This window comes from Lepeophtheirus salmonis, chromosome 5 (genome assembly GCF_016086655.4).
Source record: "Lepeophtheirus salmonis chromosome 5, UVic_Lsal_1.4, whole genome shotgun sequence".
NCBI lineage: Eukaryota > Metazoa > Arthropoda > Copepoda > Siphonostomatoida > Caligidae > Lepeophtheirus > Lepeophtheirus salmonis.
In genome coordinates this window covers 38249341-38266675 of record NC_052135.2, presented here as the reverse complement: position 1 = coordinate 38266675, position 17335 = coordinate 38249341, and the positions used below count along the sequence as shown (strand labels likewise).

At 32.2% G+C, this 17335-nt stretch overlaps 2 protein-coding genes across 6 annotated transcripts; both read right to left on the bottom strand.

Moving 5' to 3' along the window:
- Positions 1-9768: 9768 nt before the first annotated feature.
- Positions 9769-14509, bottom strand: LOC121118760 (uncharacterized). Of its 5 annotated transcripts, none has more exons than XM_040713350.2 (3): positions 14072-14509; positions 13894-14017; positions 9769-13770 (listed from the first exon to the last, which is right to left on the bottom strand). In XM_040713350.2, the coding sequence occupies exon 3, from the start codon at positions 13766-13768 to the stop codon at positions 11810-11812; it is 1959 nt and encodes a 652-aa protein (XP_040569284.1). In that variant the 5' UTR covers positions 13769-13770; positions 13894-14017; positions 14072-14509; the 3' UTR covers positions 9769-11809. The 5 variants fall into 5 exon arrangements, with proteins under 5 accessions (XP_040569284.1, XP_071744753.1, XP_040569285.1 ...); XM_071888652.1 differs by having other exon boundaries at positions 13890-14013; positions 14072-14263; XM_040713351.2 differs by having other exon boundaries at positions 13894-14013; positions 14072-14213.
- On the bottom strand, positions 14409-17318 carry alph (protein phosphatase alphabet). Its single transcript, XM_040713353.2, has 5 exons — positions 16944-17318; positions 15788-16391; positions 15628-15730; positions 14968-15019; positions 14409-14584 (listed from the first exon to the last, which is right to left on the bottom strand). The coding sequence occupies exons 1-5, from the start codon at positions 17316-17318 to the stop codon at positions 14504-14506; spliced, it is 1215 nt and encodes a 404-aa protein (XP_040569287.1). The 3' UTR covers positions 14409-14503.
- Positions 17319-17335: the final 17 nt, after the last annotated feature.

Below are 17335 nucleotides of genomic sequence, written 5' to 3'. Positions count from 1 at the left end.
TTGTTATATAACCATAAATAGCGGAGAAAAAAATCTTTTTGGATGCTCTTAATAAGGAGTAATATCGCCGGACATTACTACATAATTAGCTTTTGCTCTAAATCTTTACGATGTCATGTTAGAAAACTACAATAAGTCAAGAATGGTTGCCTGAATTGTCTTATCAGTTAAATTTGACTGCATGGATTAACTTTTCTTTTTTTTAGATAAATATGAAATAAATGAAAGTGGGATTCTAAAAGCTGTTCTTACTAAGATTGGAAGAAGATATGGATTGAAATCTAACATTATTTTATGATTTACTTTATTATTAATAATTATTAAAATCTCATCGGTAGAAATATATCTATCCTGTGCACAATTGTATATGCAACTTGCACATAAGGAAAAAAGGTGATGATCTTTTTGATTAAACTCCACGTCTGGCTTGTATTTTGCAACCTCAAGTTATGACATATTGAACTGAATTCTGATGTTAGAACAAGAAGATATTATTTGGATCAATCTATTATTTCAATATTCTGTATTTATAATTTATTGTTATTATTAGTTATATGATTCTAATTGTTTAATTTTGTATATTTAACTTAAATGTATGATGGTTTATTTTTTAGTATGTAATTTAAATATAAAAAATATTATAATTATATTGAACTTCATATATATTTTTTTATTATTATACATAATTAAAACGAAAGATTGGTGAGATTTGTTCCTTCAGAGGCAGAAGTTAACACTACGACGACCCCTTAATTAATGATAAAAAGAAGAAAGAGCAAACGCAACAACCATTTCTTTTCTTTTTTAATTTTTAAACGTAGTTTTTTTCATTACAAACTACTCAACTCTGCTTATTCCTTAATAATATTTTCAACACAATTTATTACCTGTTTCACAGAAGTTTATAATTTAACATTTGTTCAAATAATAAAATATAGCACACGGCGATATCTTGCTTAGATAAAAATATAGGTCCTTAACATTTTCGCCCCATTTTTTCCGCTGATAATTTTTCCTCGAGAAGCTTTTGTCCCATGATATCTCCGCCCCTTTTTATACTTATCTATCAATAGTATCATGGATTATCTCCAGACTCTACCAGTTTCTTCTTGACTCTCCAGACAAAGGACCTTTCCAGTTTGAAGAAGTTTGCAATCTCAACAATGTCTTATCCAGCGCGAATCCCAACAAGGACACTCTGCCTTTCCCATGACTGTTATGTTGATCGATGCCATTTTTTTGAACTGACAACAAACACTTTTAGCTACCCGCCAAAACAAAAAACAATATACTAACTGCACACAAAGTTAGTTGTTAAACAACAGCTGCACGCTGGTTATTATTAACCAACACATTTCTACCTAACACTGCCATTAGAAGGGCAATAAGTACTACTACAAAAAAAAAAAAAAAAAAAGGGAACCCACCGTGATTTTGAAGATCTATGGGGAAAGATTTCAAACTCATGTCCAGCAAATTGGATTTTTTTAAAACCTTTATCTTAAAAAAAGAGAGTCAATTTTCACTTACAAGGAAATAAATAAAATAAAGTTGAGGAAATGTTTCATGAAGATGTAAAAATAGCAAAAATTTAACACTTAAATTTTAAGGCTTCTTATTTTCTTAGGATTCGTTAAACTGATCAATACAAAAAAAAATTGGAGTAAAGAAAAATCATTGGACTGTAAAAAAGAATAGAACATACCACTAAAATTATTCATTAATATATTTAAAGAAATAAGATTTAACAAAAATATAGATATACTATACAAGTATTTGAACAAAAAATGTGTTTCGTGAGCACAAAAGCGTGAAAAGATGCGTCAATTACATCGTCGTTTTATAACTATAGTCATATTGGACTATGAAGCTCATTTGTAAGGATATTTATGATCTTTTTTGATATTTTTCTACTTCAAAGCGAATAAAAAGTCCTATGTAAAAAACAATGTCAATCATTCCCTTTTCAAATTATAATTTTTCTTACAATAAAAGTCAATTGAATATAAAGTCAATTTTTATAACTGTATGTAAATCCTGGTGCTAATGAGTATTTGCAGTATAATTTGTATTGATATTAACGAATTCTTGTCATCTATTTAATTTATCTTATTGTTGGGTATAATGGTTTACTAATTTATACACATAATATTGATGTTAATTGTTCCCTTGAATAGTATTATATCATTCTAATCCACGGAACTTTGAAAATAAATAACTTAACCTCGACTATTTCTTTTAACGTTAAAAAGCTACAATTAAATCAATACTGCTTCGAATAAAAACACATTTTTGGAGGGCCTTAAAGAGTATCTCTTCAAAAGAAGATTCTAACATAATATTGTAAACCTATTTGCATATATTTCCCATCAAGAAAATAATGAAATGTGAGGTCTACTGATACTGAAACATCCATGCAGGAATACATACAGGGTGCGAAAGCTATCTAAGCCACACTTTAATGCGCTCTCTTAGGCAAAAGCGGGCAATTAGCGAGCATTTTTTTTTTTTACCTTTTTGTTAGATAGCTTGTTCAAACTTGCAACAGTTGAAAGAAAAAAATGAAGTCAATTGACGAATTTGTTGTCCCAAATATTTGAAAAAGTTATGGTGCCCTCCTTGAAATCTACGCAATTGAACAATTACTTGAACTTTAGGATTCAGTGAGACGTTCGTTAGCAGATTTAAGAGGGAATTCGAGACCTCTAAAGATGATTTTGAGGCATGAACAATGCCATACCTTGAAAAAAAAAGTCTCAAATGGATCCAAGACAATTTTGAAGACTTCATCTTTCCCTCCAAACTCACTGGATCTGAATCAAATTGATTTTTTTGTGTGGGAACGATCGAACAACAAACCAACCGAATCCCCTGAAACACCAAAAACGAACTTATTAGTCTTATAAAGAAGGAATTCTATGATTCACTGCTCGCGCTTTCGGCCTTGTATAGAAACTATAATTGTGGCTGTAGGTAATTTTATTAAATTAAATAAATCAAAATCCGTCAAGCTTTTGGAATCTGGTTTTATTTTTTTAATCTGATAACTAGTTGGAGAGAAAAGTGCATTAAAAAACCATTTTGGTAGCACAGATAGCTTGCGCACCCTGTATGAATAAAATATGTACTTGGTACTTACTTGCTTGAAAAATACAACTTTAATTGGATTTTAGAAATGTAGTCTACATACGTAGTACCAGTTTTAGTAAATTGTCTATGTTGAAATAAATGAATTTCTGTTTTATCTGTCTATACTCTTAAATCAATAATTTTTATTCACAGTATATATGTTCTATACAAGTTGTACAACTTAAAATTTGTACACATAACGCCTTATTGAATTCCAAACTGGGTCATTTTAATTGCTCAATATTAATCGTTGTTATTGCGAGTGATATAAATGTGTGCATTGGAACTTTATGATGTGCCACATATTACATATTATTTAATTAATTTAATATAAGTTCAAAAATTACGTCAGTGTATATCGAATTTTCAATAGTAATTTACTTCCCTGTAAATTCATTCCCTGTTAAATTCATCCGCAGTCATTTGATTCTTACTCTAAAGAGGGATATTTAGTTCAGAACTGAACTTGAAACAGTTGAGAGTAAGTGATCCTGGAGAAGGGAGTGAGAGGCCCGAGCAAATATGCTTATTGCTTACGTAGATTTAAATTGTGAGAAGAGAAAAGTAAGAGAAAAAGGGATGATGAAATGGATTGATGAGAAGGAGTAGTGATAGACAATGTACTATAGCAGTGAAGGGTAATGACCGGATCTACTTCTATTTTCCAAGGTATTAATAATATCAACAGATCCCGATTCCATTCCTACTCACTCTTAAATATTTATGATGAAGTCATTTCTAATCCATAAACAATACATGGTGACTACTGCCACGGCCTCCCTGTAGTGTACGGCCCTACACAAAAACTACTAACTGGTGTAGAAAAATAAACCGCATGATGCCACTAATTATCCCTCTTGAAAGTGGGAATGAAATGTCCAGTATGAATTTTACAGGGAATGAAATTGTTGGTCACAAAAAACTATAAATTATCCGCAATGTGGTGTTGTAGTGTGACAGTCTGTAACTTATTGTTTTTAAAAAATGTCGCATTCTGAGAAGGATTTTCACAGCGTCCTCTATGTGAGTAAGATACACCTATATTTTTTATTAAATAATATTATCATTCAAGGATTTGTATAATTTTGTTGCAAGACAGCGTTACTATGTCTCGCTTTGTTTACAAAACTAATATAAATAAACAAAGCTCATGCCTTATTTTTGTATTTTTCACATCACAGCTCCTCTACAAAAAAAAAAAATATTTTTTCGGTACCAACTTGTACAATTTGATTTAGACAGTTACAACTTGTACTATGCACACGACATACATAGGTATATATCGATGTCAATACTCATCATGTGTCCAATAAAATAGAACATAAAGACGAAATGCGGTGCTTGAGATAGGAAAACAAATATAGGATATAATCTCTTCACCCACAATTGAATTAAGTTAAAATGCTGAAGTCTGAAAGTATCGCAGTATCACTGTTTTCACCTATAGTAGAATTTGATATTTTTATTTAAAAAAAAGATAATCCTTTTTTTAATATCTTATGATAGCACCAATAATGAACAAAATATCTAAATTTCAAGGCATAGCTATGCCTAGATTTAAATGTACGAGTATGTATGTATCAACATTTAATGTTCATATATACCTTTATTGACTTGATGTTTCTACTCTTGCCTCTTATTGTGTTTTAGAAGTGAATCCACTAAACTCAAAATAAATATTGTCAATCTACGATCATTGAACTACTATTTAGTAGCAAATAGTGGGGAAGTCCTTTTATTGCAAGTCTGAGTAGAGTTCAAAGTATTTTATATCCAGTCTGAAGTCTTTCCTCGCAAGTTCAATTCCTTAAATATTTTCATAAAGTTCAATTTGAGTTCTCAAATTTTTTTTCGAGCTCATTTATACTTAAGAACTATTTCATTTTCAAATTCGTAAAAAAATAATCCTAGCTTTCAAGTCCTAAGAGAATGATTTTGTCCTCAAGTCAAGTCTTCAAACTACAGACTTATGTCCAAGTCTCAACCCCAAATTCCCACTAATTGCTAATAGTCTGACAGCTGAAAAGAACTGGCCATCTACCAATTGATTTTGGGCTCCTTTTTTTTTCATTTTTACTTTGATGAGGAAAGGTTGTCAATTAAGATCTCCTTCTGAACAACTACCAAAATATAGAGTGATGTATTAAATTATACTGATTTCAAAAAGTAAGAACTTACACAAAGTTGTATTATAAAAAGTAATGGAGATACTTCTAATATCTGAAACATAATATCAAGTAATGTAGATCAAAAAACTTCAAGGATTTGTTAAAAAGTGTTTAATGAAACAAAAAAGTAAGGGGGGATGGGGCGAGTGAAGGGAGGCTGATCATTCGTAATTGAAGAAAAAGAATATGATTTAAAGGAATTTTTTCGTATAAAAAATCGCTTAAAGAGTATTTTAAAGACAGTGAAAAAATTGGAATGACTTTATGTAGAATAATTTTTCTGTAAAAAGTTACTAAATTTAAATAAATATTGTGTATAAGGTGCTATGAAAGAGTTCGTGGACAGAATTTTTGAAATAGGTGAAGTCCTTCATGCTCGTGCGTCAATCAGCCTACAAGCTTAGGTGATTCCACGATTTATGAAGATATTTTCAATTTTTATGTTTTATTCTGCTAGACATATTTGGTGTAAAAAAAAATCTCCGAAGAATGAGTGAATTCCATACCTCTCTAACCTCACCTGTGGCTACACCCGTAACTATGAAGAGTATAGTATATATATTTTATGTAAAAAGATGAAACAATTGCGAGGAAATTTGTGAAAAACTATTCTGAAATCCAGTAAAGTCTTGAGTTTAATTCTATTTCAAGTCACAAGTCTTCAAGGTCCACAGTCCAATTCCCCACCTCGGAATGAAAAATGAACTCATTAAAGTGTTCTGACTTTAAGAGTCTTTTTAAAGTGCCAACTTTTCCTTTCAAATTAGAAATGAAGACAAATAGCTCCTAGGTACATAGATACATACATATGATCAAGATAAAAGGGAGGGAAAAGCCATTTCCTAACTTTCCTTCAAAGAGTTGTTGTAGCCTTATTTTCTCTATAGAGCATACATAAAACTTGATATATAAATATGTGTGTGAGAGTTTGTATAAAGAGTAAATCAAGAATTATTAGAGTAAATATATATGATCATTCCTGTCCTTCATATATATATTCCTTGCCAAGAAAACCAAGCTCTATAGAAGTAAAATAACAAGTCTAATAAATAAATTGTACGTAGGTATACAAAATACATAGAATCTGTGTTTTGTTGTTTCATGACTGAGGAAGGCTCCTTTCTCGACCCTTCTTCATCCATATACATTATATTATACAACCATTGTATAATATATACGCCTATCTCTTAATTTCCTTCCAATTATGTACATATATGAGTATCTACTCAGATATATTCAACTATTATAATACCTATACATAAACGAGCTTATTAACTATTCAAGCCACCAAATTAGACCTTTACAATGTTATTAGTACAAAGTTGCATTAATATCATATTAAAGGCCTAATTGGATTCATTTTTTAGCTCTCTAGAATATTTTATTTTGTTGAAGGTGCGTAATCAAAAATGGCAGGTTGCAAAAAGTGCGTGTTTACACTCATATATTATGTCAGTGATTCGAGGTAGAATTTTAAAATAGTATACAGTTTTGTTTATAAAGCTTCTGTATGTATTTGTTTGAAAAAAGAAAAAAAAATCAAATATGGCGCCGCAAGAAGACAAACGATTAAATGCTGTTGATCTTATTGACGCCCAAACTCCTCAAAAGAAAATGGCAGATTTCTTTGGAGATCGAATTCGAACCGTGGAGGGTATTGCAGGCAACAAAAGAGCTGATAAGGACACCCAACGGAAGTGGCAGAACATGTTTTAACTAACTAAGGCTTTTAAGGAAAATTCATTTATCAGGATCGTTCCCAGCCCTAAATTTCAATCAGACACCACACTTGCGAGATGAGCGTGTTATAGGGCACGATTCAAATATCTTTGAAGGACAAGGGTTATAAGTAGTCCTATGAGTCCGTTCCTAATAAAATTTTGGCACTCCTAGGACCGGTCTTTTATAGTAACTATAATAACTGAAATGACCTTCAACATAACCTCTTTCAAGACACAAGATGCCTGAAGTTTTAAGTTGGAGGTATGTGGCCAGAGCTTATTATTAGCTATCATTTATTATAGTTTTTTTCGTTTTTATATATTTCAATCCTAGCTAAGAGTGAATAATAGATATGAAGATAGCTGGAGGACCGGCATATCGGTCCTAAAGGCTGTTGAATGGTAAAAAAGATTCGGACCCATAGAAAAAAGACAGAATGAGGGGGGAGGAGAATGTTTAAGCAATCAGTCCTAGGACCGATCCAACAATAGTTAAAAGTCTTACGTTAGAAAGAAGCACCAACTTATTAAAGAAACACAGAAGCTGAAATGAATGGAAATAGCAAATAAGTTGAAGCCTTGGACTATTTTTTTTTTTTCCATAGTAAAAATTTGAAACTGTTTAACTAATTTTGTTGGGGGGGGCGTCCTGGTAAATAAGATCAATGCTACTCTCCAACGCGATTTAGCCAGACATCTCCAGAGATTGGAACTCATATCCGACTAAAATAATAGCGAAGGATTGTCATTCTTTTCGAAAACGCGTTCAAGGTTGGGGCTGACCCATAATTGAATATTGAAGTTTAGTAGCATTTTGTAAAATTTTGCAAATTTTCCTTGCTTTAAACTAATTTCTCAAAAGTTGTACACAGTTCAATATTTTATTGTTTGACACGCCATTTTTTGTGGTTTTTTAAAAATAAATTTCATTTTTTTTTTCTAAATAGAATGGTATTTTTTTTTTTTAAAACCACTTTTTAATTTTTAAAAAAAGATATTTTTTTAGGAAAGAAATTTTGAAATTTTGTATAAAATGACAATTTTTGAAAATAAGTTCTTTGTTTCTTCAAGGTTCCATAATCTACATACTTCCGTACGTGTTTAACATGAGTTCTATCTTTGATTTGAGCTCTTTCGTAAACAATTTTCTAGAACACACTGTGTATACAGTAAGGGCCGGTTTTAGCTTAACCGGGACCTGGGATAAAGATAAATGTTCTGGCCCTTTCCTTCCATTAAAAAAAAATTAATTTCATATTTTTGGTTTTCTTTAGGAAATAAATTTGGAAAAAATGTTTTTTACAAAATAATAATAATTTGTATATATTTTTTTTAGAAAATAAAATGCAAGGTCATTTGGATTATTTTTTTGATAAAATATTTCTTTTTTTAAACATTCTTTTTATATAGGAAATAAACTTCTAATTTTTTCTCGAATAACCTCTTTTCAGGAAATAAATGCAGTTTTTTCAGGTTAATTTAAAAGTGTCTACCATGCATAGGGTCTGGGACAAACAATCCTTCCTAAAATCGACACTGCCTACAGTTTACTCATTAAAAATATTTTTTTTTTAAATTCCATTTAATATAAATATAGTGGACTGCATTTTATTTATAATTCAAATCGAAATAACTATAAAAAAAGAAAAAAATTTCCTCTCAATATTTATATGTTAGAACTAAAAAATGAATCCAATTTGATCAAAATAAAATTTTATTCGCGAGATCAAATTTAAGGTCAAAGGTCATGGTCCCAAAAAATGTGATATACAAATAAGTTTAGAATAAAACTTTTTTTGATATATCTTGTTGATTCAGAAATACTTTATTCGTTTAAATTTAATCACGGGCTCAGAAAATAGGACAATGTGAAATGTAATGTGTACCCAAGGTTAATAGAAATACAAGGCATCATGTAATTAGCCTTGCTAGAGTTTTCAATTTGATGTATCGTACCGACTGCTGGGCAAGAAAAACAGATTTTGAGAAATCACTAAACCCCCCATAGACTATGACGTCAATATTAAAAAGCGTGGTGGAGGTCAAGTATAAGTCGTACACACTTTATGGTAAAACGTTGTATTTCTATTAACCTTGGTGTGTACCATAGTTTTTTCTAAAATTGCAAAATTAATGGACTCCCTACCCGGCACCGGGGGGAAAGTCCTTAAATATTTTTCTGGAGTTCAGTTCTAATTCTCAGATTTATTTTTGGCTCATTTTAAGTCTGTAATTATAATATTAGGTGTATTTAAAAGAAATCATATATTTTTAATGAATTTTTTGAATTTTTTTCAATTAATGTTTATCTCCTTGTCTATCCACGGTCGGACTCGATGATTTCCATTATTTAATCCACATGCTCGAAAATTGTCCTTCCAGATATCAAAATTACTGGAACAGAATCAACAAAACCAAAATTGTGCATAATTGCCTATTACAGTATCAGGACCATGAACATTATTCACATTTTCTGCTGCCTGGCTTGTGTTTTTGCTTTTATCGAAGAAAAACTGTAAAGTATGGCATATTTTCTATTCACTGGATTTCACCTTTGACGCACACTCAAACAATACTCTCTGAAATGTTTATTTAGTTCTAAATCTTATCTTTCTAACACCATTTGGAGTTTCCATCTCAAAAATCTACATAATATATACAAAATTCCATCAGATTATGAGTTGTTGAGGTGAAAAGCCCTTCCGACGATTTGATATGGAATGAAACTGGACTATATCATAGATATAATATATTGTATAATTTATATTTTATTATTATTTCTCTATGGTAAATATATAATATACTTTATCAAGACATCTTTGTAAATAAAATCTTTTTTTTTTTTTTTTGGTTTGGAATATATCTAAACGTAATTATGTATCACATATAAATCTCTCAATAATAAAATAATCTACAGCTTTTTCTTTGTTTAATCATTGGTCAAATCTACTTACATACAATTTACATATAGTTATTAGCTATAATAATAGTCTATTTTATAATACACCAATCATCCAATATATATATATCTATACATATATAAATTGGATGATCAAACCATATTCATTCAGAACATTAACACTTACAAAAAATACATACTTTGAGGAAGAGGGGGGGGGGCGGGTTATAAACCAGCCTCTGTTTACATAGAAATGGATTTGTATTCCTTACGTAGTCCGACAATCATGGGGTTTAAAAAAGTTAGCTATAAATATCTAAATGGATTTTACAAAAGACATGAGAAGAGTTGAGTCTTTCTAAAGAGATCCTTTTAGTTATTGCAAATGACTAGGAGAAAGTCCATGGTTGTTGGACTACAAAAAGCATGTCACCCATTTCTAAAGAGGCTAAAAGAACAGTATTTGCATATTCATAATATTAATAAGAACATTTTGTGGTCTACTAAAAATTAGGCGGTGGTATACAGACGGAGATGATGTGGGTTTTGGAGGTGAGTTAGTTGGGATACATCGGCCCTAATGATGATGATGTACAAAAAAAAAAAAAAAAAAGAATTCATATAATCAATCAAGGAGAAAACGGCCGAATTGTACTTATGAATTTGAATGGGAATAATAGTAGTACATTATGTAAATAATAAATGTGCAGTCGAACCTTATAGTAACAGATCCTTTTATAATTAAATAACACTTGTTATTTATAAGATTCCATATCAGTAGGAGGATCGCCAAATGTGGAAATCCATAGCTACAAAATTTTAAACTTCCCGCGTGGACAAATTATAATGTCAACTCAAGATTCCGCCGCTGTTAATTTGTTTTTATATTATTTTCAATATTTAAATGTGCCTACTAGGCAAAATGGGCAAGAACCATTTGGGAACAACAGATTAATTATTCTGTAATATAATTATTCCGTCACTACAAAGCTCGACAGAACCTTTTTAGGACAATGAGAAAGGAGGTTCTTATCCTTTTGACACACACAATTTTTGATCTTTTCTCATAGATTCTCTATTGCTTGATCTATCACAATCCAAACAACCCGTAAAGAGTTTTGTTTTAAAGAAAATTGTATCATACTAATAAAAAATAAAATATCGTTAATAGTCGAATTATCTAATAAAAAAATAGGATCATTCTGATAAATAACAGTGCTTTGAACCAAAGCATATTTAGGTATAGTTGGACATACATAAATAGTTTTGGAAACAGATAAGTTACTAATAAAAAAATATACATATATCAAAAATAATTAATCGATCAATCAAATGAATAAATAACTCAACAAAAATGGTGGCAATTTGTTACTTGTAGAGTTATACAAAAATATAAGGGTATATAGATGAGTTCTTCTTTCAAAAGCATAACTATAATAAGGCCCCAACTAAGTTATGCAATGTGCGTACATCCACTTTAATTTTGGCCGACATCTAAAATAAAGGACATAATTCTGCCTCTAAACGGTACAACATGCCTAATAATTTCAGCTATCATTACATATACATACTCTCTAAATTATAAATCTTTGTTCCTTTTAAAAAATAGTTATTATTGTAATGATCTAGCCCTAAACGTTTAAGCAACTTCTTTCATTTTAAATATTTCTTATTGGAAATCAAGTACATAAAACTATTATTTTGGGAGGCACATATAAATAAATAATTATATGTTTGTACCATATATATACTTTCTACCTTATAATTATATCAAAACTAAATAACCAAACATTTCTACACGGTCTCTTACAAAATTATTCAAATTGTGGGAAGCGTTCATTTTAATAATAATATACGTATTATGTATGTTGAGGGAAGAAGGAGAGATTTAATTAAATAAAGCTCCAACATTCTAAACATTTTATAGTAAAATCCTGATCGGTTAAGGGTTGATTGTTAAAGGTTAAACAACTATCAGTTCTACCTTGGTTCAAATCGCTATCCAAGAGAAGGCCAAATTTTCCATCCCCTCCACCCACAATGATATTATTGAGATCCCCTTTATAAAAGTAATCATTAATTCCTGTCCAAGAATATACCTCAAATTCATCTTTCTTCCCTTCTTGGCACGAAAATAACCAAGAGTTTCCATTTCCAATGAATACCTCTGTCACGCGTGGAACGCATGTTAAAAATACTCCGAAAACGGTATCTTTATTATCCTGGATCGTAATGAGAACTGGATCTCTTGCATTTCCAAGACGACGATAGAGATTTTGAAGACTAAAACCATCTGAAGAAGTGGAGTACTCCAAGTTCCAACTTTCATTCTGATTTTGAGGTGGTAAGTATTTGTAAATATATCGGATATGATCCTCTGTCAGAACTCTTGATGGAGTGATAAGAGTCGGTAAGCGTAAATAAGTAAATGAATCATCATTAATGTCAATACCAAATTGTTTTGCATCTATTATTGGCCTCAGATCCTCGCCCATCTTCAGTCTTTTTGGTATCCATAATTCAATAAACTTGACTAGGTTGAACAAATTCTCATCGTTTATCAAATAACTATACTTGGCTCCAAATTCCTTGAATAAATATGAGTCTTCTAAATAGGTTAGTGTAATTTTGTAATCTTTCTTCAAAGAAGAGTCCAAACAGGAAGCTGGAGTTATGTTTTTTGTATCCACATCAAAGACAAGACCCTCGTTCAATGGACCTCTTTTGTCATCACTACTACTACCATTAGTTGTCTCAAGTTTCGTGGACTCATCATCATCTGATGAATTTATATGTTCCAAAGCATCAGGTGGAAGTAGTTCGGGGCAAGAGGGAAACTCTTCGTGTGAAACGAGATCAATCTCAATGAGCTCAATATCCTTTGTAAAAATGATATTGTCATCTCCATTATCCTGCTTATAAAACTCTGTGACAAAGAACACAAATTCCTCTAAGGAACTAGTTAATGAAAGAGAAGCCCTGATACGAACATGATCCATACAATGAGTAAAAGGAAGAACGGCGTCTTTTTCAGTTATGGATTTTTTGAGTTCCGCATTCGGAAGCAAAATTCTTTTTCCACTCAAGTGATTTCGAGATTGAAGTTCATTGATGAGAATAAGAATTTCAACGTCCACATCATTAGCTTCGGAAACAGACTCCAATGTTTCACCAGGCAATATGTCATATTCATCAAATTCTTGTCCCGGTTGTAGAATTCGACTTCTTTTTTCTACGACCCACTTTGTTGTGTCATTCAATGCTGTTGCAGAGGCTTCTCCAACTGCCATTCCAGCATTAACAGTTGCTGTTCCCACTGCTGAAACGCCTGATACAGCAGCACTCCCCACAATTTCTCCAGCAGTGAAAACTCCTTTACCAGCTGCCATAGTTACATCCTTTGTAACTTTTCCTGCCATTTTGGTCCCATGAACGACGCCTGTACCCACAGAAGTCCCAACCTCTATAACTCCACTACCCACACTTACTACACCGGAGCCCACAACCATGGTACCTTGAACAACTCCAGAGCCTACTGCTTTTGTTCCTTGAACAACTCCAGAGCCCACAACCTTAGAACCTTGAACTACACCAGAACCAACAACTCTAGTTCCTTGGACAACGCCCGATCCAAATGCTGTCACACCACACCCCACTGCCTTCGCAACATTTCCAAAACTCCATGATCTATCCTTAATTGGTGGAGGAACAGACTCTTCGGGAACTGGCTTGGATACGGGTCTGATGCGGAGAGACTGTTGCTTTCGAATTGATCGTTCATTTGTCTCCTCTAGTGGAAGACTAAGAGCATGACTCAAATGAGATTTCTTGTCGTCACCCGACTCTGACATTTCTAAAATAATTATTGAGAAAATAAAGAGATGTACATTAACAAGGTACCTATTATTACATTAGGAGCCTTAAAGTAATTATATTGAGTATAAATATATATTCTGCATCAAATAGACTCACGTACTTTCATATGTATATAACGGAATAGGTATATGATGAACAATTGTTGTTCATACAATTTATTATAATATGGCTCCTAGACGAGAGAAACATTTGGATGCAGCCATGGAGTGCAAAAAACCATCTAACTAATAAATTATGTACAAATTACTATGCTACGGGGATGAATTAAGAATTCTCACCGTCCAGAGATTTAAATTTAGAGTAATAAGAAATAAACTTCAACTATATAAAAATCATGATCCTCTGGTGGAAGTTCTTTTTTGTCTGTACGAATTTTACGCAGCAAACTCCAGCTGATTGGGGACGGATTATTTTTCTTGCGCTGGGCCTAATATCGATTTCTCTCTCTTTCTCCCTCCCATCTCAACAACAACTCTTCCGCACTTTCTTTTTACGATCAGGAGTTTGCGCAAATAAATAGATATAAGCTTTAACTATAAGATATAAAACCATTTTTTTCAACAACAAAAATAATAGGATAAAAAAACTTATGAAACATGTTATGACTTCTAGACATTTTGAAATGGGATAGATTTGTATATTTAGCCTCACACCCGAGATAAAAGTATGTAGTAGAAAAAAATAACAATTACTTCAAAGTAATAATAATATTAACTGATTTCTTCGTTATCGCCATTTCGATTGGCATTAGTGAATAGAAGAGAAGCCATGGAGTTTGTAGCACTACCCGCCTAGAATAAAAGAGAGTAAATGACGCGACTTTGATATTTATGAAAAAGATAGGAAATTTTTTTATCAGAGGTTTTATTGAGGATATATATATGTAAAATGTTAAAGGGGATTGATTAGGGAGGTAGTTAGTTATCGTATTAATATTATTTTATTGTTATTAACATATTAATGTGTAATTACTATACAATTATCCTGACTAACCCAGTATAAGTATGAATGCAATAATTTAAAAAAAGAATCTCATTAGATGAGTGAATATATTTGGAAAAAAAAATATATATATATATAAGTATATATTATTAATAGGATAAATAAATATATATTATGTTTATTTATGTATATGTAAGACCGACTATGTTGATAAGTCGTTACTACTACATACCACATCCTTTTTAACACCATGCTTTTGAAAAACTTCTTCCATGAGTGCTTTTCTAAAAGAGTGCGACATGAAAAATAAAATTAATTTAACATTGAATAGAGCTCAACTATAAACAATATGTACATATATGAACTGAGTCGCCTAGAATTAGAGTTCCATGAAAACATTAAATTAACTCACAGACTACGTTGGTATTGTAAATATGTATTAATACTTTTTTACAGCTTGTTTAACATTGTTCACCAATTGTATAATACCAAATTCAACATGTCGACCACCCCTTGTTCTGAACAACTACTTGGACCTTACACATTTCCAGTCAGTACACTCAAACTCTTCCATTAATATTTTGTCTCTGGTAATGCCATCAGTGAGTTTTTGCTGTACCTGGAATCTGCATTGGCCTCCCTCTCTCCCATACCATACATTGCCAAGTCAAGGGAGTTCTTGTCAAGTAAAGAGCGAGATCAAAAATGCTCAAAATGGTCTTTGCACCATTTTTACACTTCATTTGTAATGATGACAGGGGACCATCCTGCTATCGCAATATTTATTGCTTGAATAACGAAATCTCTATACACAATATTCTTACTTTTGCACCGTTTAAGTTAATGGAACTCTAGTTCTGAACTACCCTCTAAATATTTATAATTATATTACTTGGAGTAGAGTCCTCCTCCAGGTGGTAAATTCGGGAGGTTCAGATTTTGCAAACTTTGAAAAATAAGTTCGGATCGCAAACGAGGATCCTCATCAATCCGGCCTACAAGATAGTGAGTCAAAATGATAAATTTTCGCAAATATGAATTTTATTATTTACCTTTTACGTGAGCAGTTATCATTGAATCCAAATCTGTATCTCTCTCAATGGCTTCCGGACAAACTTTCGGTGCCCCAGGTAGAGCAATTATTATAATACTCATGTTATCATGGCTGCCTTTATGAAGACAAGTATCAATGACTTCATTAGCGATAGTCTCCAAATTGTCAGTTACTTTCATTCTGGATCCAATAAATTGGCAAATGTCTTCATTTGACATAACATCCCAAACACCATCACATGCCAGAACTAAAAATTCATCTAAGTCATTTTCGCGCGTTTTAATATAAAATTCAGGTTCAGGTGAAATGAGCTGCTCTGTTGGACCCTTGGTTGTGAGTTTTTTGTAGTCGAAATCACCCAATGAACGAGAGACAGCGAGAAACCCATTTACACGCTGCGTCATTACAGCACCACCGGCGTTTACGATACGATCAAGTTCGAAGGGATTGGAGGGTTTATGATCAACAGTTGAAAGAACTGGAATAGATGTTTGTCGTGAGATAACACCACGAGAGTCTCCACAATTGGATAAAACGATGTATTTTTCCGTTATAAGAGCACATACTGCCGTTGTTCCGCTTCTGTCTTCACCATTAGCCACCTCAATTATAAATACCACATCAACGTTTAACCTAAATTCTACTTTTATTAAATAAAATTCATTACATTTACTGATATAAAGAGGGGGAGGAGGGGGGAGGTAAATTAAATTAACCTCCACCGAGGTAATTAAATTATTAGCCACAGAGGACCCGATATGGAATGATATTTATCTTTATTAGATATTATTGTTGAAAAATCATGATTTGCATATTGCATATTGAATGGAAATATGCAAATTTAAATGCCTTAAAGTAAAGCTATGATTGCTCGTGTTCATACATTAGTCATAAAACTAATTTTAGAATAATACTAATAGATAATAAACAACATGACTTCTACATTAGAGTTGCAGAAGAACGTTTCTGATTTCTAACCTTGAATAAGTGTGAAAATGAGGATTTACTATTTAGTGGTCATAAATACTAAATTGTGTAAAGAGTTTAGAATCCTTTCAAGTGGATTATGCAAAGTATGAATGACAGGGATTTCAATTCTATTGACACTTATAAAAATCTGCAATAAAACAAAAACGGAGGTGAGGTATTTGAACCTCTGGGATGCGCCTCAGCTTCTCATCCAACTCCAGAAATCCGTAGAGAATTCCAGCAGTCACTTTTTCCTTGAGTTCCTCTTCTGGAATGTCTTTTTCCGCGATAATGGAATCCCGAAAATCAGAAATCGAGCTTAAACAATCAAGGAGATGACGTGAACAATGAGCAGATACCCTCGATCCCGCGTGTCCGTCAAAAACAGCAAACCAGGAAACATTTTCCCCAATTCCAGGGATTCCGAGAACAGCTGAATGCGCATCTTCCATTTCAATGCGCCAGCCTTGCATGGAACTCAGCCCATAGCGAATGCCACCAGCACCTGATCCGGATTCATTATATTTCTCCGTCTTGGGTTTGTCGAGGAACGCTCCCATGATCCTAAGTCGCCTCC

What these genes read in the sequence shown, in the direction of transcription:
- alph (XM_040713353.2), bottom strand. Translation starts at nt 17,318, where the DNA reads ATGGGAGCGTTCCTCGACAAACCCAAGACGGAGAAATATAATGAATCC. An exon ending in GGAGGAGGACTCTACTCCAA is followed by an intron (nt 15,020 to 15,627) that starts GTAATATAATTA and finishes GCACTCTTTTAG; the next exon opens with AAAAGCACTCATGGAAGAAG. An exon ending in ATGGTGTTAAAAAGGATGTG is followed by an intron (nt 14,585 to 14,967) that starts GTATGTAGTAGT and finishes CTTTTATTCTAG; the next exon opens with GCGGGTAGTGCTACAAACTC.